Consider the following 17,751-nt stretch of genomic DNA (forward strand, 5'->3'; position numbering starts at 1 on the left):
ATTATCTTATTACCAGTGCTCAAAGTCATTAAAAGGCAATATGAAGTCTTGAGATCAATGAAGATCTGAGATCAATTAAAATTTGTTAAACAAATGAAAAGTAAAAATAAGGCAGTAGTTCCCTTTATTGAACTAATTCCTAGGGAAGACAATCATAAACACATAATTTCAAATACACTATGGTGCATGCTTTCAATATGATCTAACAGGAGTACAAAGGAGGAAATGTTCAATTCTTCTTGGGGATTCAGGAAAAGGCTCATTGGGCGGCATTTCAAGAACAGCATGTGCCAAAATCTAGAGATATAAAAGAGCATGCTGGGTGTAATGTGCATATAAGTCAACTATTAAAATGTAAATTATAATTCAGTAGGTCCAGGATAAAGCCTGAGATTCTGTATTTATAACAAGCTCCCAGGTAATGCTAATACAAATAACCCATATATCACAGTTTGAGTAGGAATTTTAAAAATTAGATTAGCACCGTGGTACTGTAATAATTAATGGAAGAATGGGGAATATAAAAGAAGTTTGAAAGAAGAAGATAAAGAAGAGGAAAAATAACAAGTAAGTACATTCAATGATTTTATACCATTGTAAGTGTGAAGTTATACAGGGATCACAATGAAGAATATTAACTTACAAAGTCATCTTCACCTTCGGCTAAACCATAATTAGGCAACATTGCTCCCTCCATGGTGGTACTTTTGAATACTCCCTTAATTTTGCTACCTATTCTGCTGATTCCAAATGATTCTCCTCTTTTCTGTGTGCCCCTAAATATTAAAAAAAAATGCATCAATCACAAGCCAATTATCTCAACAGTCTAGTTTACTGTAAATAATAATGAAGAAAAGTAGTTGTGAAGTTATAGCTAACATAACGTTTTGGATTTCTCAGTCATAGACTGGCAAAACATCTCAAAGGAAAAGATTTAAAGTTTTAAAATGGAGGCAATGCATAAATGGGAAAATATTTATTAACAAATATTTGAAATTTAGCTATTTTACTTTTATAACATTAACCGAACTAAATTTTTTTAAAATGAGAGCCCCCTAGTGGTACATGGTTATTATTGCCATACATATTTTGAAATAGATTTTTTTAAAATGTGGTAAGACAAAGTTCAAATTGGAGTATCCATTTAAATTGTACTGCTCGCCCTGGCTAGTATGGCTCAGTGGGTTGAGCACTGGCCAACCAAAAGGTCACCAGCTCAATTCCCAGTTAGGTCACATGCCTGGGTTGTGGGCCAGGTCCCCAGTAGGGGGTGCATGAGAGGCAACCACACATTGATGTTTCTCTCCCTCTCCCGTCTTTCTCGTCTCTAAAGATAAATAAATACAATCCTTAAAACAGGCAAAAGCTACAACCTGCATTAAAAAAAATTATAAAACTATGATCTCCTCAGTACTCATTTTAGACAGAATTTAATAAAAAAAACTGTCCTCTATGACTGAAAGTTTTCAAGCAAAATACAACATTTTAATAAAAAGAAAAATGCAGTATGAAATGCATCGTATTTAACTTCAGAGTAATAAAAAGAAAAAATGCCAAAGGGAAGGGTTAGTACTACGAATAAAAGCAAATGTAGCCTAAGAAAGCAGGCTGCTCTGCCATATATTACTATTACTCATAATACACCAATATGTATTGGTTTTGTAATGTTTTCCAAAAGTAAATTTCTAAAAGCAGAAATACCTAGAAAGCAACTACAAAAAAAGCCAAATTTCCTTTATTACAGCCTACTGCTCTATGTTTCAATAAATAAAAACATAATATAACTTTTATCCAATTTAAAACTCATACTCACTATGTACTACTGCCCTTACAACAGATACCCAAATAAAAATGACTACTTTAAAATCCAAAAAAGTTTGCTTTGAATGCTCAATGAATAGCAATAATTTCTACAAGTGAAATTTACTAAAATAATGCAACAATTACAGAAATAGAAGTAAACTGATCAAGCTTCAACTACACCAGGTATAGCATGTGCATGCTATACATGTCCAAGGAACAAATCAAACTTATTTTAAAAATGGAAAAACTCTAATAATAAATTAAGTATTAAATAGTAAAAAGGGTACTTAAACTAGATTATTTCACTTAAACAAGCATGCAATTAGTGTTTTTAAAAATCCAGAACTGTAAACACAATTCTCTCTGACAGAAATATTTCCAAAATCAAATACAAAAAAAATTGACAAAATATTATTAAAATCTAAACATCTAGAATTTTGATAGATTATCCTAGTTTCTAGAACCTAGACAGACCATAAAACAATTGGACTTTTTGAAATATGTACTATTTCTAAAATATCTCATTTGTGATTATGCCCAGAAATACAGAAATATCGTACTTCTTGCTTTTAAAAAATTCTTTAAACACAAATAATTCTAAAAGTAATTTAACAAAGTCAATTAAAAAAATGAGTCAATAACCTTGAAAAGCTAGGTACTGGTTTTATCATTCATTTTTATACTGACATTTTTATTTTATGATGACATAAGAATATACTGCTATTTCAAATAGGGGATATCTATAATCAAAGTAGAAGTTAATTTTTAAAAGATACCCCAAATAGCTGATATTAAAAGGCAGCAATAACACAATATTTCATTATTTTCCTTTTTAGTTGTACTCAGGTTGGTTTGGGTGTACCTTCTGAACTTACACAAATAACATACAGAAAAGAATCACATGCTGTCTCAAAACTTACCGAAAATCATCCAAACTTAGGCTACCTCTGCAATAACAGATATGTGAAATTATATAAGGAAAGGAGAGAGAGAAAGTCCAGATATTAAACAAGTTTCACTTTAGAACACAAAACAAAATTTAAAAGCTTTAAAAGTTACAGGTGGACAACATTCATCTTTGCAAAGGGAAGGAATTCTTATGAATAACATGATAAAGGAAAGCAAAACAAAGTACAAGGGCTGTTTTGGGGAAGTTTGAGGGTATGAATTCTAGATCATTAAAAAGTTCTTAAAAATACAATATGTCAGAAAATAATTGTATACATTTTGCTCTCATTTAGGCATACCACTTGTTCGATACAGTGGAAAGTATGCAGAGACTACCAAAAACTTGGCACGGAAAGCAAACCTGTATTTTCCAGCATGGAATTCATGTCTGTAGTAAATAAAAGTATGCATGCTTCACACATTTTTAGTTTGCATATTTTAAAAAGTATGTTTTAAGAGGCAAAGTTAACAAAAGATCTCTAAATATTTTTACGTTGAATTTTCAATATAGAATGAAACAGTATGCATTAAAATTTTACTTCTAAGATACAATTACATAAAAATTTGACAACATATATGTACAAATATTTTACATATTTTAAGTCATTTGACAGCAAATTAGCAATGCTACACTGAATTTTCAAGGAAAGAATATAAACAAAGTCTTTTATTTATTTTATATAGTCATAAATGAGTCATTAAACAGAGTTCTGATAAGACTGATAGTTAATATTAGAGTCAGGTCAATAATAAAAAAAACTTAGTTTATTTTAAAAGAACATAATCAGTCCTCAGAAAGAAAAGAACCCACATTTTTCCCATTTATTTTCTATTTTAAAGCCAGCAAAATTAATGCATTAATATGATGGAGGTAACCAGGTATACTCAAAGTGGCAAAGAAAGCTTTCCTTCTATGAAGTTAGGACCCTGACTTAGCTTTAGCTACCCTGCGTGCTTGCAAGATTGAAGAACCACTTCACCTTAAATGGTCCTATATTGGAGATTCATTAAGCTTAATATCCTAGTATACACTCCAAACACCCTGAGTCTATAAATGAGTAGAAATTTCACCTGCTTCTTTAGTGATGCTAAGATATTTGATAAAAGGTTTGAAAAGTATTCAAATGAAAGAAGAGACACATGGATTGGGTAAAGAATGCTATTTTAAAAGGCATGGATGGGACTTCTGTAAAATGAAGTCAATGTTTCATGGCTGTAATATATAAATTTTAGGGGGGGAAGTGATGATAATTTTACAAAGAATCAAAAAGATATTTCCCACCCTTTAGAGAAGTTATTACATGTATACTACTTATACTGAAGCATTACATAAGAATAAATACTCAACATTTGAAATAATTCAATATTCTTACAATCCTTGGTTATGTCAAAAAATGCAATACACATATTCTCCCCATGACTAAGATTTTCACATTTTTCTTTGTACTATCTATCTACAAAATGACTCCACTTTCTATCAACTTTCTCTTTGTACCTCATTTCCAATTTATTTATATATTTATTAGATCCTTGCTCAGACAAACTGGAAGGTGCTGAGTAATGTGAGTGTCATATATATTTCTGGATTTGATATCAGTGTCAGTTTTGTACATATTACAATTTAAGTACAAATCAAGACATTATTTAGTTTATAAATGGATAAAACTCCTCTCTTTTGTTATCTTTCTTTAGATCATTTGCTTACACACTTACATTTCTAGAGAGTCAGAAAATCCCTCTACTTTTTTGTACTCTATTACCTAAAGTATTCACTGGGATATGGCGTGGGGGAACTGTCTAAAATTGAGTTATGTGTGGATTGCATTTATGTGTGCAGTCCATAGTCTCCAATAAAGCAGATAATCAAACACTAATACGTATTAACTGTGAGATTAACAAGGCAATGGTGTGTATCTTGTTAAAAGTTTTGTAAAAGAATTTCAGGCCTTGTGTTTCTATATGTAGTATAGCTCTACAGTTCCTTAGTAAAATGTCTTGTCTACTTATACAGCAATAGAACCACATACTCACAGAAAATCAGCTAATAAAGATAATGATACTATCACAGAAGGATTAGCATTAACAAGTAGAAAAACAAAACACATGTATGAGTAAATATACCTACCTGTTGAATTTTGAGTTGCGTGTTGGTGATTCTGCACCTCTTAAAAGCTGTCTGAAATACTTCCAAAATAATTGTGATTTATTAAACTAATATTTAATACTGAACATGTTATTTTAACACACTACTTTCCAGTTTAAAGAAAATGTTATTTAAGTCAAGTGAATACAACCACAGTCAAATAGAGTAAGGATTAAAATATTGCACTTGATTTCCACAGGTCTATAAATAACATATATACAAAAATGAGGTTTCTATTTCAACAAAGTTCCACCAGGCCACTCAGGCATTTGGTAAACGAGGTAGACCAATTTGGTCACAATCTACATAGCTACACACACACACACACACACACACACACACACACACACACGGCTTTGGCATTGGAAATTGTTTCTACAAATTAACTTTTAATCTCTATTAAATTATACAGTAAAAAGAGTATTCAGTTTCCTAATTAATCATGTTTTATTTTTCTGCTTTTTATTTGAATTATTCATCTAATGATATCAAAGCCACTATTAAGTTTTACAGAAAATCCTCAAACAAGGTTAATATTTTGACTTACCTCATCACTATGGCAGAACATAGGAGTAAACACATTCTCCAACAGAGAAAGTACATGTTCATATGCTTCAAAAAGACATCTCATAGTTTGAAGTTTCACAACATCTATATATGGGCCTTCAGCAACTATTTTTAAAACATTACATTGTAGAAATTGTTTATGAATAGCATAAATACATTATATATTACTTTAAAATTCATGACAGTCAAATAGCAGACAAACATGTTTTGTAGAAAATCCACTATAAAGTACAGAAATCACACTAGAATGAAAAATTAAAATAACCAAGCTCTAGTTCTGGCAAGTATTAGTTATGGAGCTATGAATAAGTTTCTTCATCAAAGCTTTCATCTAGTTGGTAAAGTAAGATTATGGATGCCTGTGTATCTCACCACAACTGCTGCAATAATAAATAGAATACAAGAGAAAACGCTGAAAACTGTAAAAAGCTGCAGAATTCATTCTCATTATTTTTGACTTACTTTTTTGAATCTCTTCTACAATGAAGGGATCAAATCGAATTTTGTCAATACTTTCATCCAAACAGTATGTTTTATAAATCTTCTGCAATTCCTCATGAAGAGATAGCATTTCATCATTTGATAATTCTGGTCGCAAAATTCTATCATTGAATTCCTCTAGCAAATTAGAAAAGAGTAAGAAAAAAATGAATTATTTTAATATACAACTTTCATGAAAACTTCATGCTCCCAGTCTAATTGTAATCAATACTAAAAGCAGCAATTATATACAAACAGTTCATCATTTCAAGTTTTTTAAAAGACTTAACTGGATGGGACAACTGTAATAGCATAATCAATAAAAACTAATTTTAAAAAAAGACTTAATTGGAAGTAAAATTACTACCTAGATGAAAGAAATACTCAAATGTTTTATACACTATTATAAAATATATAAATACTTGCATAACAATACAACTTTCCTAGAATTTAGAATAAGTAAATATATTTCTAAAATTTTCTTATTTTTAATTTTTATCTAAAATTTTCTTTAAAGAACATACTGTATTAATTTCTTATACCAAGTGTCAGATTTTAAAATCTGATTCACTAAATAACAGTGAAAATTAAGGGATTTTTTTTTAGTTGCAGCCAAGCTTTTAAACAATATTCCTTCCACCATGAAGGTTACAGACTAGTGATAGAGCTGAGACTCTGCAAATGATCTTTTTTTCCTAAAATGACAAACAAGAACAGTTGGACAAAATATTGACTTTTTTTTATTACGAGAGCTATTGATATGGATTTTACCTCAATTCTTAATTATCCAAACTGAAACACAGGAAGGAAGAGGAGTTTTAAAACACAGCAACAGAATATTTAAGATCTTTTTAATGATAGGAAATTCATATAATTGGAGTCTCAAAAGCAACAGAAAAAATAAGTCGAAGTATTTGAAGAGATAACAGCCAAGAATTTTCAAAAATGATGAAAGACACCCACCCACATATCCAAGAAAAGAAAACTACATATTATAGTTAAATTACTCAAAACCAAAAACAAAGAGAAAATTGTAAAATCATGATAATGATAAAAGAAAAAAGAGCAAAGGGTACTAGACATTGAGCTTAATAAACTCGGAAATAGGAGCCCACTTGCTAGTCAGGAAGCTACAGTTTCATGCCCAAAGGATCACAGCATTGTGCTCTGACAACAGGATTAAGCCTCCTCCCTTCCCCCTCCAGTACCAGGTTGCCAGGTTGAAGCAGAGGAAAACAGGCACATGTGCAACAGAAGTCAAAATGGTGCAGGGAAAGGTGCCTGACCAAAGAGGACTATCACTATAGCCTAGGGAAAGAAGGGAGTGGTTGGGAGGTGGCCCATCCAAAGCCTGTGAAAGCCTTTGAAGTTCATTTGTTCTTTTGAAAGAGCATGTGGTCCATGCCAACCCAAGCTAAGATAACCTCAGGGGAACAAAGGAGCTCTCTCTCTCGCCCACCCAGTGATGCTCTCACCCCATTACTTCGCACAATCTCTCGCCCCGATGCATGCAGCCATGAAGCCTTAGCAGCCACATGGCCCATGGTGGTACAGGCTTCACATGAAGGCTCCAGGAAGAAGCTTGAAATAGACTCCTGCCAGGAACAATGGGGACTGAGACTGCTTAGCAGCCACCTGTAGGCTCCAAAGGACTGTACTTAAATATGAAGCAGAAACTCTGGACACTGGCTTTTATTTTGGCCTTGCTGAAGACATGATTGGACTTTTTCCATGATGGGACAGAGGGAGATGAGACATGGGAAACTTAGTAGGGGCAGCTTCTATCTCCACATGAATAAACCATCTTGCACCTCACAATCTCCTATGCATGCATCCTTGGAATGCTTTCCTTGTGACCCACATGGTCACAAGGAAGAACAGAATTCCCACCTACAACAGTAACAAGCACAACAAGCAGGAAGGGGGTAATTTGAGGTATATTCAGGTTCTTATATTGGTTCTGAAGCAGTAAAATATTTTTAAATGAAAACTGTGACAAATGGAAGACACATAGTGCAATTTATGAGCAACCACTTCAAAAAAGAAAGAAAAAAACAGAAGAGACAAAAAAGTCAATAGAGGAAATAAAATGGAATACTAATATTCAAGTAACTCAAAGAAAGGCAAGAAGAAACAAATATATCAAACAAACACAAAACACCACAACAGGCATGTTATCTGACAATAAACATGCAATAATTATATTAAGTATGAATGTCCTACAAACCGCAATTAGGAGGCAAAGATTATCTAACCAGATTTTTTAAAAGATTCAACTATATGCTGTTTACAGGAAATACATTAAACACTTTAATCATATAGAAAAATATATAGAATGCAAACTCAAATGTAAAGAAGATGGTGTAGCTATATTAATATCAAACAAAGACGACTTCAAAACAGCCAATTACCAGAGATAAAAAGCATAATCATGTAATCATAAAGGGATAAATTCCTCAAGAAGACAAAAACAATCTTAAATAAAGTTCAAAATACATGGAAAAAATTAAGAGTACTGGCCAAGATGGAGGCATAGGTAGATACACTTTACCTCCTCACACAACCAAAAGAAGAAAAGAACCAGAACTGCCAGAAAATCAAGCTGTATGGAAGTCCAACAACCAAGGACTTAAAAAAGAAACATTCATCCAGACTGGATGGAGTGGCAGAGATGGGTAGCCATGAACGAGAGAGCTCCCAGCAAGGCAGGGCTGGTGGACCGGGTGGGCCCACATTTGCATGAGGATAAACTGGGAGGAGAAAATACCAGTCTCTTGAAAGCATTGTGAGAGCCAAGCAAACAGCATTGTTCCCTTTCTGACCCCTTCCCACATACAGAACCAAAACACCTCAAAGTGGGTTACCCCCGCCATGGTGAATACCTAAGGCTCCAACCTTTAAACATAACAACTACACCCCAAAAAATATGTCCCGAATGAAAAAACAGATCAAAACTCCACAAAAAGAACTAAGCGTGAGGAGATAGACAACCTATCAGATGCAGAGTTCAAAACACTGGTAATTAGGACACTCCCAGAAATGACTGAGTATGGATGCAAAATAAAAAAAGAAGTAAAGGCTATACAATGTGAAATAAAAATATACAGGGAACCAACTGTAAAAAGAAGGAAACTGGGTCTCACATGAACAATTTGGAACAAAAGAAGAAATGAACATTTAACTGAATGGAACAGAATGAAGAAACAAGAATTCAAAAATATGAGGAGAGGAATAGGAACCTCTGCGACAACTTTAAACATTCCAACATCCAAATCATAGGGACGTCAGAAAGAGAAGAGGAAAAACAAGAAATTAAAAAACTTATTTGAAAAAATAGTGAAAGAAAACTTGCCCCATCTAGTGAAGGAAATAGATATATAAGTCTAGGAAGCTCAGAGAATCCCAAACGAGTTGGACCCAAAGAGGAGCACACCAAGACACATCATCATTAAATTACCCAAGATTAAAGATAAGAAGTGAATCTTAAAAACAGCAAGAGAGAAGGAGACAGTTACCTACAATGGAGTTCCCATAAGACCATCAGCTGATTTCTCAAAAGGAACCTTACAGGTAAGAAAGGGCTGGAAAGAAGTATTCAAAGTCATGAAAAGCAACGACCTACATCCACAATGTCATTCTATACAGCAAATGTCATTTGCTGTATCCTACATCCTACATCCTAGGATGTATCCTACATCCCCAATGTCATTCTATACAGCAAAGCTATCATTTAGAATGGAAGGGCAGATAAAATGTTTCCCAGACAATGTAAAGTTAAAGACGTTCATCATCACCACACCCTTATATTATGAAATGTTAAAGGGACTTATCTAAGAAAAAGAAGATCAAAACTATGAACAGTAAAATGACAACAAACTCACAACTATCAACAACTGAACCTAAAAACAAATACAAAAACAAAAACAAAAACAAACTAAGCAAACAACTAGAACAGGAACAGAATCACAGAAATGTAGATCACATGGAGGGCGATTAGTGAAAAGGGAGAAGGAAGGAATCGGGGAAAAGGTAGAGGGAATGAGAAGCATAACCCGCAGGTACAAAATAAACAAGGGGAGGTTAAGAATACTATAGGAAATAGAGAAGCCAAAGAACTTATATATACAACCCATGGACATGAACTAAAGTGGGGGAATGCTAGAGGGAAGGGGTATCCCGGGAGAAGGGGAATAAAGGGGGGGAAAGAATGGGACAACTGTAATAGCATAATGAATAAAATATACTTTAAAAAGCCCTGGCTGGTGTGGTTCAGTGGATTGAGCACTGGACTGAGAAGCAAAGGGTCACTGGTTTGATTCCCAGTCAGGGCACATGCCTGGGTTGCAGGCCCAGTCCACAGTGGGGGATGCACAAGAGAGAACCACACATTGATATTTCTCTCCCTCTTTCTCCCTCCCTTTCCCTTCTCTCTAAAAATAAATAAATAAAATCTTTAAAAATATATACTTTAAAAAAAGAAAAATAAGTAAAATGCAGATGAATAGAAAAAATACATGAAAAAATTAATAAAACAAAGGAGAAAAGTAGCAAATCAATTAAAAATCAGAAAGAGTATAGAATATTTGAACTCAATCCATCAATTTAACCTAAATGACACTTACAGAATGCTACCCAACACAGCAAAACGATGTTCTTTTCACATGCACATGGAACATTCCTTAAGACAGACCATATGGATGGCTCATAAAACAAGTTTCAATAAATTTCAAATGACTAAAGCCACAGAGAATATGTTGTCTGATCAGTACAATATTAAATTAGAAATTAATCCCAGTAAGATACTTCAAAATTGACAAATCTTTGTAAGTTTAACAATACACTTCAAAATAACCCAAGGGTCAAAGAATAAACACAGAAAAATATGAATGTATTTCTAACTGAATGACAACAAAAAGTACAACTTTTCAAAAAATTTTGGAATTCTGCTATCACAATTCATAGAGAAAAGTTTATAATTTTAAATGCTATACTAAGGAAGAATTTGGCAGTACAAATGAACTATCCAGTGTTTTAGCCTAAACCAGAAAAAGAAGTACAAACTCAACTCAAGGTTAGTAATAGAAAAGAAATAATAAAAATAAAATCAGGAAATCAGCAAATCAAAAATATTTATAAATTTGATAAACCCCTAGCGATAAGATTAAGAAAAAGTACAGATTACCAATGAAGAGGGGACATTACTACAGTACCATAATAAGGGAAAATTAGGAGTAACTTGGTGACAGTAAAATACATTACTGAGATGCACTTAAAAAAGCATTAAAAATATTCACTATTCATAATAAAAATTCTCATCAAATCAGAAATGGAAGGAACTTTTTTCAATCTGATGAAGGATAATCTACAAAAAACCTAGACTAGTATCATACCTAATGGTAAAACACTAAATGATTTCCCCCCCAAGTTCGGAAACGAAGCAAGGATGTCAGTTCTCACCACTTCAATTAAACATTACAATGATGGTCCTAGTCATTGCAAAAGGCATAAACACTATAAAGGAAAAAGTATAGCTGTGTATTAGCAGATGACATGATTGTGTATATAGAAAATCCTAAGGAGATCTACAAAAAAGCCACTAGAACAAATAAATTATTTTAGCTATGTCACAAGATACAAAATTAATATGCAAGAATATTTTTACATATTAGCAACAATTTGAAAACTTATTTTAAATACTACATGCAAACACAACCCAAAACATAAAGACCTAAGTGAAAACTATAAAACATTATAAAGAGAAATTTAGTAAGAGTGGAATGAATGAAAAAATATAACATGTTCATGCACTAGAAACCTAAATACTGTTTAATGTCATTACTCTCCAAGCTGATCTATAGACTGAATGCAATCCAGTCAAAAAATCCAAGTAGGCTTTGTGTGTGTATGTGCTGTGTGTGTAGAAATTGGCAATCTGATTCTAAAATCCACACAGAAATGCCAAAAACCTAAAATAGCCAACACAATCTTAAAAAAGGATAAAGCATGAGGCCTTAGACAATCTGATTTCAAGACTCAGTATATACCCTAATCAAGACTGTGGTATTGGCCAAAGAAAACCAGACATGTGGGTCAACAGAAAAGAATACAATCCAGAAATATAACTACTCATATGTGGTCAAACGATCTGACAAAGATGCCAAAGTAATTCAAGATGGGAAAGAAATACCTCTTTAAAAATTGGATATTGGAAAAAATGAACCTCCACCCCTATCTATTACCAACACAAAAATTATTTCAAGAGAGATCACAAACCTGCATGTAAAAAATAAAACTATAATGCATCTACAGAAAATGGGCAAGTATTTTGACTTAAGTAGGCAAAGACTTTTTTATGGTAGCCTCAGAAAGCGCAAAGCATAAAATTAAAAATAGATACAATAAATTTTATCAAAAAGTTCTCATCAAAATACACTGTTCAGAAAATGAAAAGACTATTCATAGTGTGGAGAAAAATATTCATAATCCTTACATTTGACAAAAGACTTGTATCTATAATATGTAAAGAACTCCTATAATGTAATGAACAAAAAAAAAAAAAAGCCAATCAATAAAAATATGCAAAGGACAAACACTTTTATAGAAAAATATTTGTATGGTCAATAAGCATATGATAAAGTGTTCAACACCAGTAGTCATTAGATAAATGCTAATTAAAAGCACAAGATACCACCATACAGCTATCTAACTGGCAAAAATTAAAAACATAACCACCACCAAATTTTGTTAAAGAAGAGCAACCAGAACTTTCACACATTGCTTGGGGGAATAAATTAGTACAACCACTTCAAAAAACAATACGAAAGTTTCTTATAAAATTAAACATGTATCTATCCTGTGACCCAGCAATTCTCCTTCCAGTTATTAAACATGTGCCCAACAGAAAGCCTTGTACAGAAATGTTAATAGAAACTTTATCCATAATAGCCCATTAGTGGAAGCAGTCCAGATATCCATCTACAAGGAGAATGGATAAAGAAACTGTGGCATACTCGTGCAAAAGACTACTACTTAGCAATAAAATAGAGCAAATTACTTATCTATACAACAACATGGATCAATCTTAAAAAATATTACCCTAAATCAATAAAGCTAAGCACAGAAAGCTACATACTATGTGATTCCACTTACATAAAAAAATTGTACAGGCAAAACTAATCTGCGGTGAGAGAAATGAGACCAGTGATTGGTTTGGTAAGAGCACGGGTGGATCATTTAAGGGCACTAAAGGAATTTTTCAGGGAAATGAAAATGATCTATATCTTGATAAAGGTGTAGGTTATTCAGATGTATAGATTCATCAAAACTGATTAAACTGTTCATTTAAGTGCTGTGGGTTTCATATGTAATTTATACTTAAATTTTTTAAATGGCATTTTAAAAAGAAATTAAGTACATTAATTTATAGTCCATAAAGTATCTCATAAATCTAATGCAAAATATTATAGAGTTTAAAATCAAAATGGAACACTTATATTTGATTGTTTTATCAAAAAGTGTAATCCTTAATGAAAACTATTACAAAGTGCTAGTCATACAGGCTAATGACTGAGTATAATATTTTCATTATACTTAACCTTGAGCAGTTTTTTTCTGCTAATAGAATTTGGTTGAAGTCAGTTATAAACTATGTCCCTATGTCCCTATAAACTATGTCAGCTATAAACTAGAAAGAGTGGACACTTGAAAGACAATTCACAGGTGCTCTTGGAATTTCTAATAAATACATTTAGTATGATGATAGATGACAACTACTAAATATTCAAATATATTTAAACATTTTTAAATTTTATATATTGATTTTAAAGAGAGAAAGGAAAAAAGAGATTTGTTGTTCTACTTATTTATACATTCATTGGTTGCTTCTTGTATGTGCCCCAACCTGAAACTGAACCCACAACTTTGCCAGAGGTGAATGACGCTCTAGCCAACTGAGCTACCCAGCCAGGGCCTATTTAAAAAAAATTTTTAATGATTTTAATAAAGTACACAGGTAAGCCTCACCCACAGTCAGACAAATCTGCAACACATGCACTGCTCCTTCTTGTTTCAGAAAGTTCATAAAACGAAATAAGAGATCTTGCTGCTCTCTGATTTGCTTCAATTCTAACTTCAGCACCTAAACATAGTATGAGAGGAAGTCTCAGTTAAGGCTATATAAATACATGATAAAATTATTTACCAAAAGTAATATAAGCTATTTTGAAAATACTTACAGATGGCTTTTTATTTCTAGGTTCTGCAAATTTTTGCAAGAATGGAACCAAAGGAGAAGGTGGTTCAGTTGCTTTTTCAGGCTTTAAAGAAAGAGAATTAATTCATTCATTAAAATTGTCATTGATTTGACAGATTTGCATCAAAGTTCAATGCCATGTGAAGTGTTTTCTAATATGTTAAATACTCACTGGACTGTCGACTATGAAGATGATAATCAAATGATTCACAGTATCCTAATAAAAAATCATAAACATAGGTCAGAATAATTCCATTATTATACTTTATCCAGATTTTCCATGGCTTTTATCATATGAAAGTTTCTAAGAAATTAAGAAAGAAACAGAGCAGTGGCAAGTATGCACACTTATGTAATACAGAGGGACTTTTTAAAAATCTACAATGCATAATTCTACCTTTTTGAAAATGGACAAAGAAAGTTAATCTGACTTTGGTATTTAAAATGTTTATAAAAAATTCCTGTTTCTTCAAATTCTTACTGGATCAAAAGCAAAAGCAACTCAAGTGTCTAACAAGAAATGGATGAGTAAGTAAATGTTTTACATATTTACAATAAAATATTATTCAGCCTTGAAAAGGAAATTTTGATACATGTCTCAGCATGGATGAACTTCAAGGACATTATGCTAAGTAAAATAAGCCAATCACAAAAAAGATGTATGGAGCAGTCAAATTCATAGAGACAGGAAGTAACAAGGGGGTTGCCAGGGGCTGGGAAGGGAGGAATGAAAAATTATTGTTTAATGGATATAGAGTTTCAGTTTTGTAAGATGAAAAGAGTTGTGGAGATGAACAGTAGCGATGGCTGCTCAACTTTATAAATTACTTAATACTACTACTGTATATATGAAAACATTTAAGATGATAAATATTAACCACAGTTAAAGAAAAAAAAAATTAAGTCTTACTGGATCAGCTAGAAAATCCAAAGAAGGAAGGAACACGGAACCAGAGAGGATCTCTCGTAAAAGTAAGGTCAAGGATCTGAAAAAAGAAACAATGGCATATGTATTTACTGATTTACATCAGTCTTTACCTGGGAATCTAGTTAAAATGCAAATTATGACACAGCAGGTCTCAGGTATGTCGTCCCAAGACTCCGCATTTCTTACAGGCTCCCAAGTAACACTCATGCTACTGGTTCACAGACTACACTTGGAGTCCTTAATTGGCTAAAAGAGAATACTACTTCAGAGAAAAAAGGCATTTCCTTAGCAGAAAGAACTTAGGTGAGCATTAAAAAACACTTACCACCTTGGAATAGTTAACATTTTAACATATTTTTAAAGTAATGTTTAAAACTAGTATGTTTAATAATATAAACTTTTTGTAATAGTTAGATTAATATTATAAACTACTTTAAAATAAAAACATTTGATTAAAATATTGGAATAAATTTTTTAATTTTTTTAAATAAAAAAGTTAAAATAATGTAATATTTATAGTGCATCAAGAAAAATAAGTCATGGTTTCTCCTTCCAGGATTATTAGGGTAAGAGCAATGAGGTAAGTTTATGGAATAATCTAAACATGCTCCTGTCAAAACAAGGGAGAAAGGACCAAATGACAGCTAACTATTCTCCCCAGGTGAATAACTTAAAACCCAAATTTGTCTGTATCATTTGTTCAAATTGTTTCTGTCATAATGTACATAACTTTAAAAAGGAACGCCAATCTCAGACATTTCTCATAACAATATTTTTTCTGATATATTGCCTCAGGCAAGGGAAATAAAACAAAAAAATAAATAAATGGGACTATATCTACTAAAAAGTTTTTGTATAACAAAGGAAATCAACAAAATGAAAAATAACCTACTGAATGTGAGAACATATTTGCCAATACATCTGATAAGGAATTAATATCTAAAATTAATAAAGAACTTGTAAAACTCAACACCAAAAACAAAAAAAACACTCCAACTGAAAAATGGGCAAAAGACCTAAATAAAAACCTCTCCAAAGAGGACATATAAAAAGATGCTCAATGGCACTAATTATCAGGGAAATGCAAATTAAAACCACAATGAGATATCACCTCACACCTGTCAGAATGACTATCATCAATAAATCAACAAGTAAGTGTTGGCAAGGATGTGGAGAGAAAAGAACCCTTATGCACTACTGGTGGGAATGCAGACTGGTACAGCCACTGTGGAAAACAGTGTATAGTTACCTCAAAAAATTAAAAATGGAACTGCCTTATAACCCAGTAATTCCACTTCTGGGAATATATCCAAAGAAACCCAAAACACTAATTCAAAAGAATATATGCAGACTTATGTTCATTGCAGCATTATTTACAATAGCCAAGATCTGGAAGCAGCCCAGGTACCCATCAGTAGATGAGTGGATAAAAAAGCAGTGTTACATTTACACAATGGAATACTACTTAGCTATAAAAAAGAAGGAAGTCTTACCCTTTGCAACAGCACAAATGGATCTGGAGAGCATTATGCTAAGTGAAATAAACCAGTCAGAGAAAGACAAGTATCATATGATTTCACTCATATGTGGAATCTAATGAAGAAAATAAACTAACAAAATAGAAACAGATTCAGAGAGAACATGCTGACAGCTATCAGAGGGGAGGGGATTGGGGCTGGATGAAATAGGTGAAGGTATTAAGCAAAAAATATATAAATAAAAAAGATAAAGAAAGAACTCATAGATACAGACAATGTGATTACCAAAGGGAAAGTGGAGTAGGGGGAGGTAGAAGAGGGTACAGGGGGAATAAATGGTGATGGAAGGAGACTTAACCTGGGGTGGGAACACACATATACAGATGATATATTATAGAATTGTACACCTAAAACCTACATAATTTTATTAATCAATGTCATCTCAATAAATTCAATAAAAAGAAAATAAATAAATAAAAATTAAAAAATATTCTGCATCTCTCTGATGGCTAGTAATGCTGAGCATCCTTTCATATGTCTCTGGGCCCTCTGTATGTCCTCCCTAGAGAAGTGTCAGTTCAGGTCCTTTGCCCAAAGCCAAAGGGAGTAAGATTGAGGGTAGGAGGCAGGGAGAGATGGGGCAGGGGGACGTGGTGAGGGGAAAATGGAGACAAGTATACTTGAACAATAAAAAAATAAATAATAAAAAAACAAATAAAAACAAATAAAATAAAATAAAATAAAATAAAATAAAATAAAATAAAATAAAATAAAATAAATAGAACAGAATGAAATGAAATGAAATAAAATGAAATGAAATGGAACACCAAGAAAGTAACAAAGTATAATGATCTCAAATGAAAAAAGTAATTTTGGCCCTAGCCAGGTAGTTCAGTTGGTTATAACATCATTCCCATATGCCAAGGTTGCTGGTTGGATCCCCAGTCAGGACACATACAAGGATCAATAAATGAATGCGTAAGTAGGTGGAGCAACAAATTCGTGTGTCTTTCTTTCTCTTTCTTTTTATTTATTTGTTTGTTTTTTATTAATTTTTAGAGAGAGGGGAGGGAGAAAGAGAGGGAGAGAAAGAAACATCACTGTGTGGTTGCCTCTTGCACACCCCTACTGGGGACCTGGCCCACAACCCAGA

The 17,751-nt window shown here is 32.6% G+C and overlaps 1 protein-coding gene across 4 annotated transcripts in view; it reads right to left on the reverse strand.

The window, feature by feature from the left end:
- SNX14 (sorting nexin 14) overlaps positions 1 to 17,751 on the reverse strand; it is an 88,788-nt gene that overhangs the window by 33,620 nt on the left and 37,417 nt on the right. For 2 of the 4 annotated variants that reach the window (XM_045842794.1, XM_045842793.1), the window contains exons 9-17: positions 15,103 to 15,178; positions 14,365 to 14,409; positions 14,176 to 14,256; positions 13,964 to 14,078; positions 5,924 to 6,079; positions 5,442 to 5,566; positions 4,877 to 4,935; positions 2,724 to 2,750; positions 644 to 776 (exon numbers count right to left, since the gene is read on the reverse strand). In XM_045842794.1, the coding sequence (XP_045698750.1) occupies positions 644 to 776; positions 2,724 to 2,750; positions 4,877 to 4,935; positions 5,442 to 5,566; positions 5,924 to 6,079; positions 13,964 to 14,078; positions 14,176 to 14,256; positions 14,365 to 14,409; positions 15,103 to 15,178 (817 nt within the window). The remainder of the gene's footprint in view (positions 1 to 643; positions 777 to 2,723; positions 2,751 to 4,876; positions 4,936 to 5,441; positions 5,567 to 5,923; positions 6,080 to 13,963; positions 14,079 to 14,175; positions 14,257 to 14,364; positions 14,410 to 15,102; positions 15,179 to 17,751) is intronic. The other 2 variants (XM_045842796.1, XM_045842795.1) reach the window with 1 other exon arrangement.

The sequence above is a fragment of the Phyllostomus hastatus genome, unplaced genomic scaffold, assembly GCF_019186645.2.
Source record: "Phyllostomus hastatus isolate PE091 unplaced genomic scaffold, TTU_PhHast_1.1 phas_contig_40, whole genome shotgun sequence".
NCBI lineage: Eukaryota > Metazoa > Chordata > Mammalia > Chiroptera > Phyllostomidae > Phyllostomus > Phyllostomus hastatus.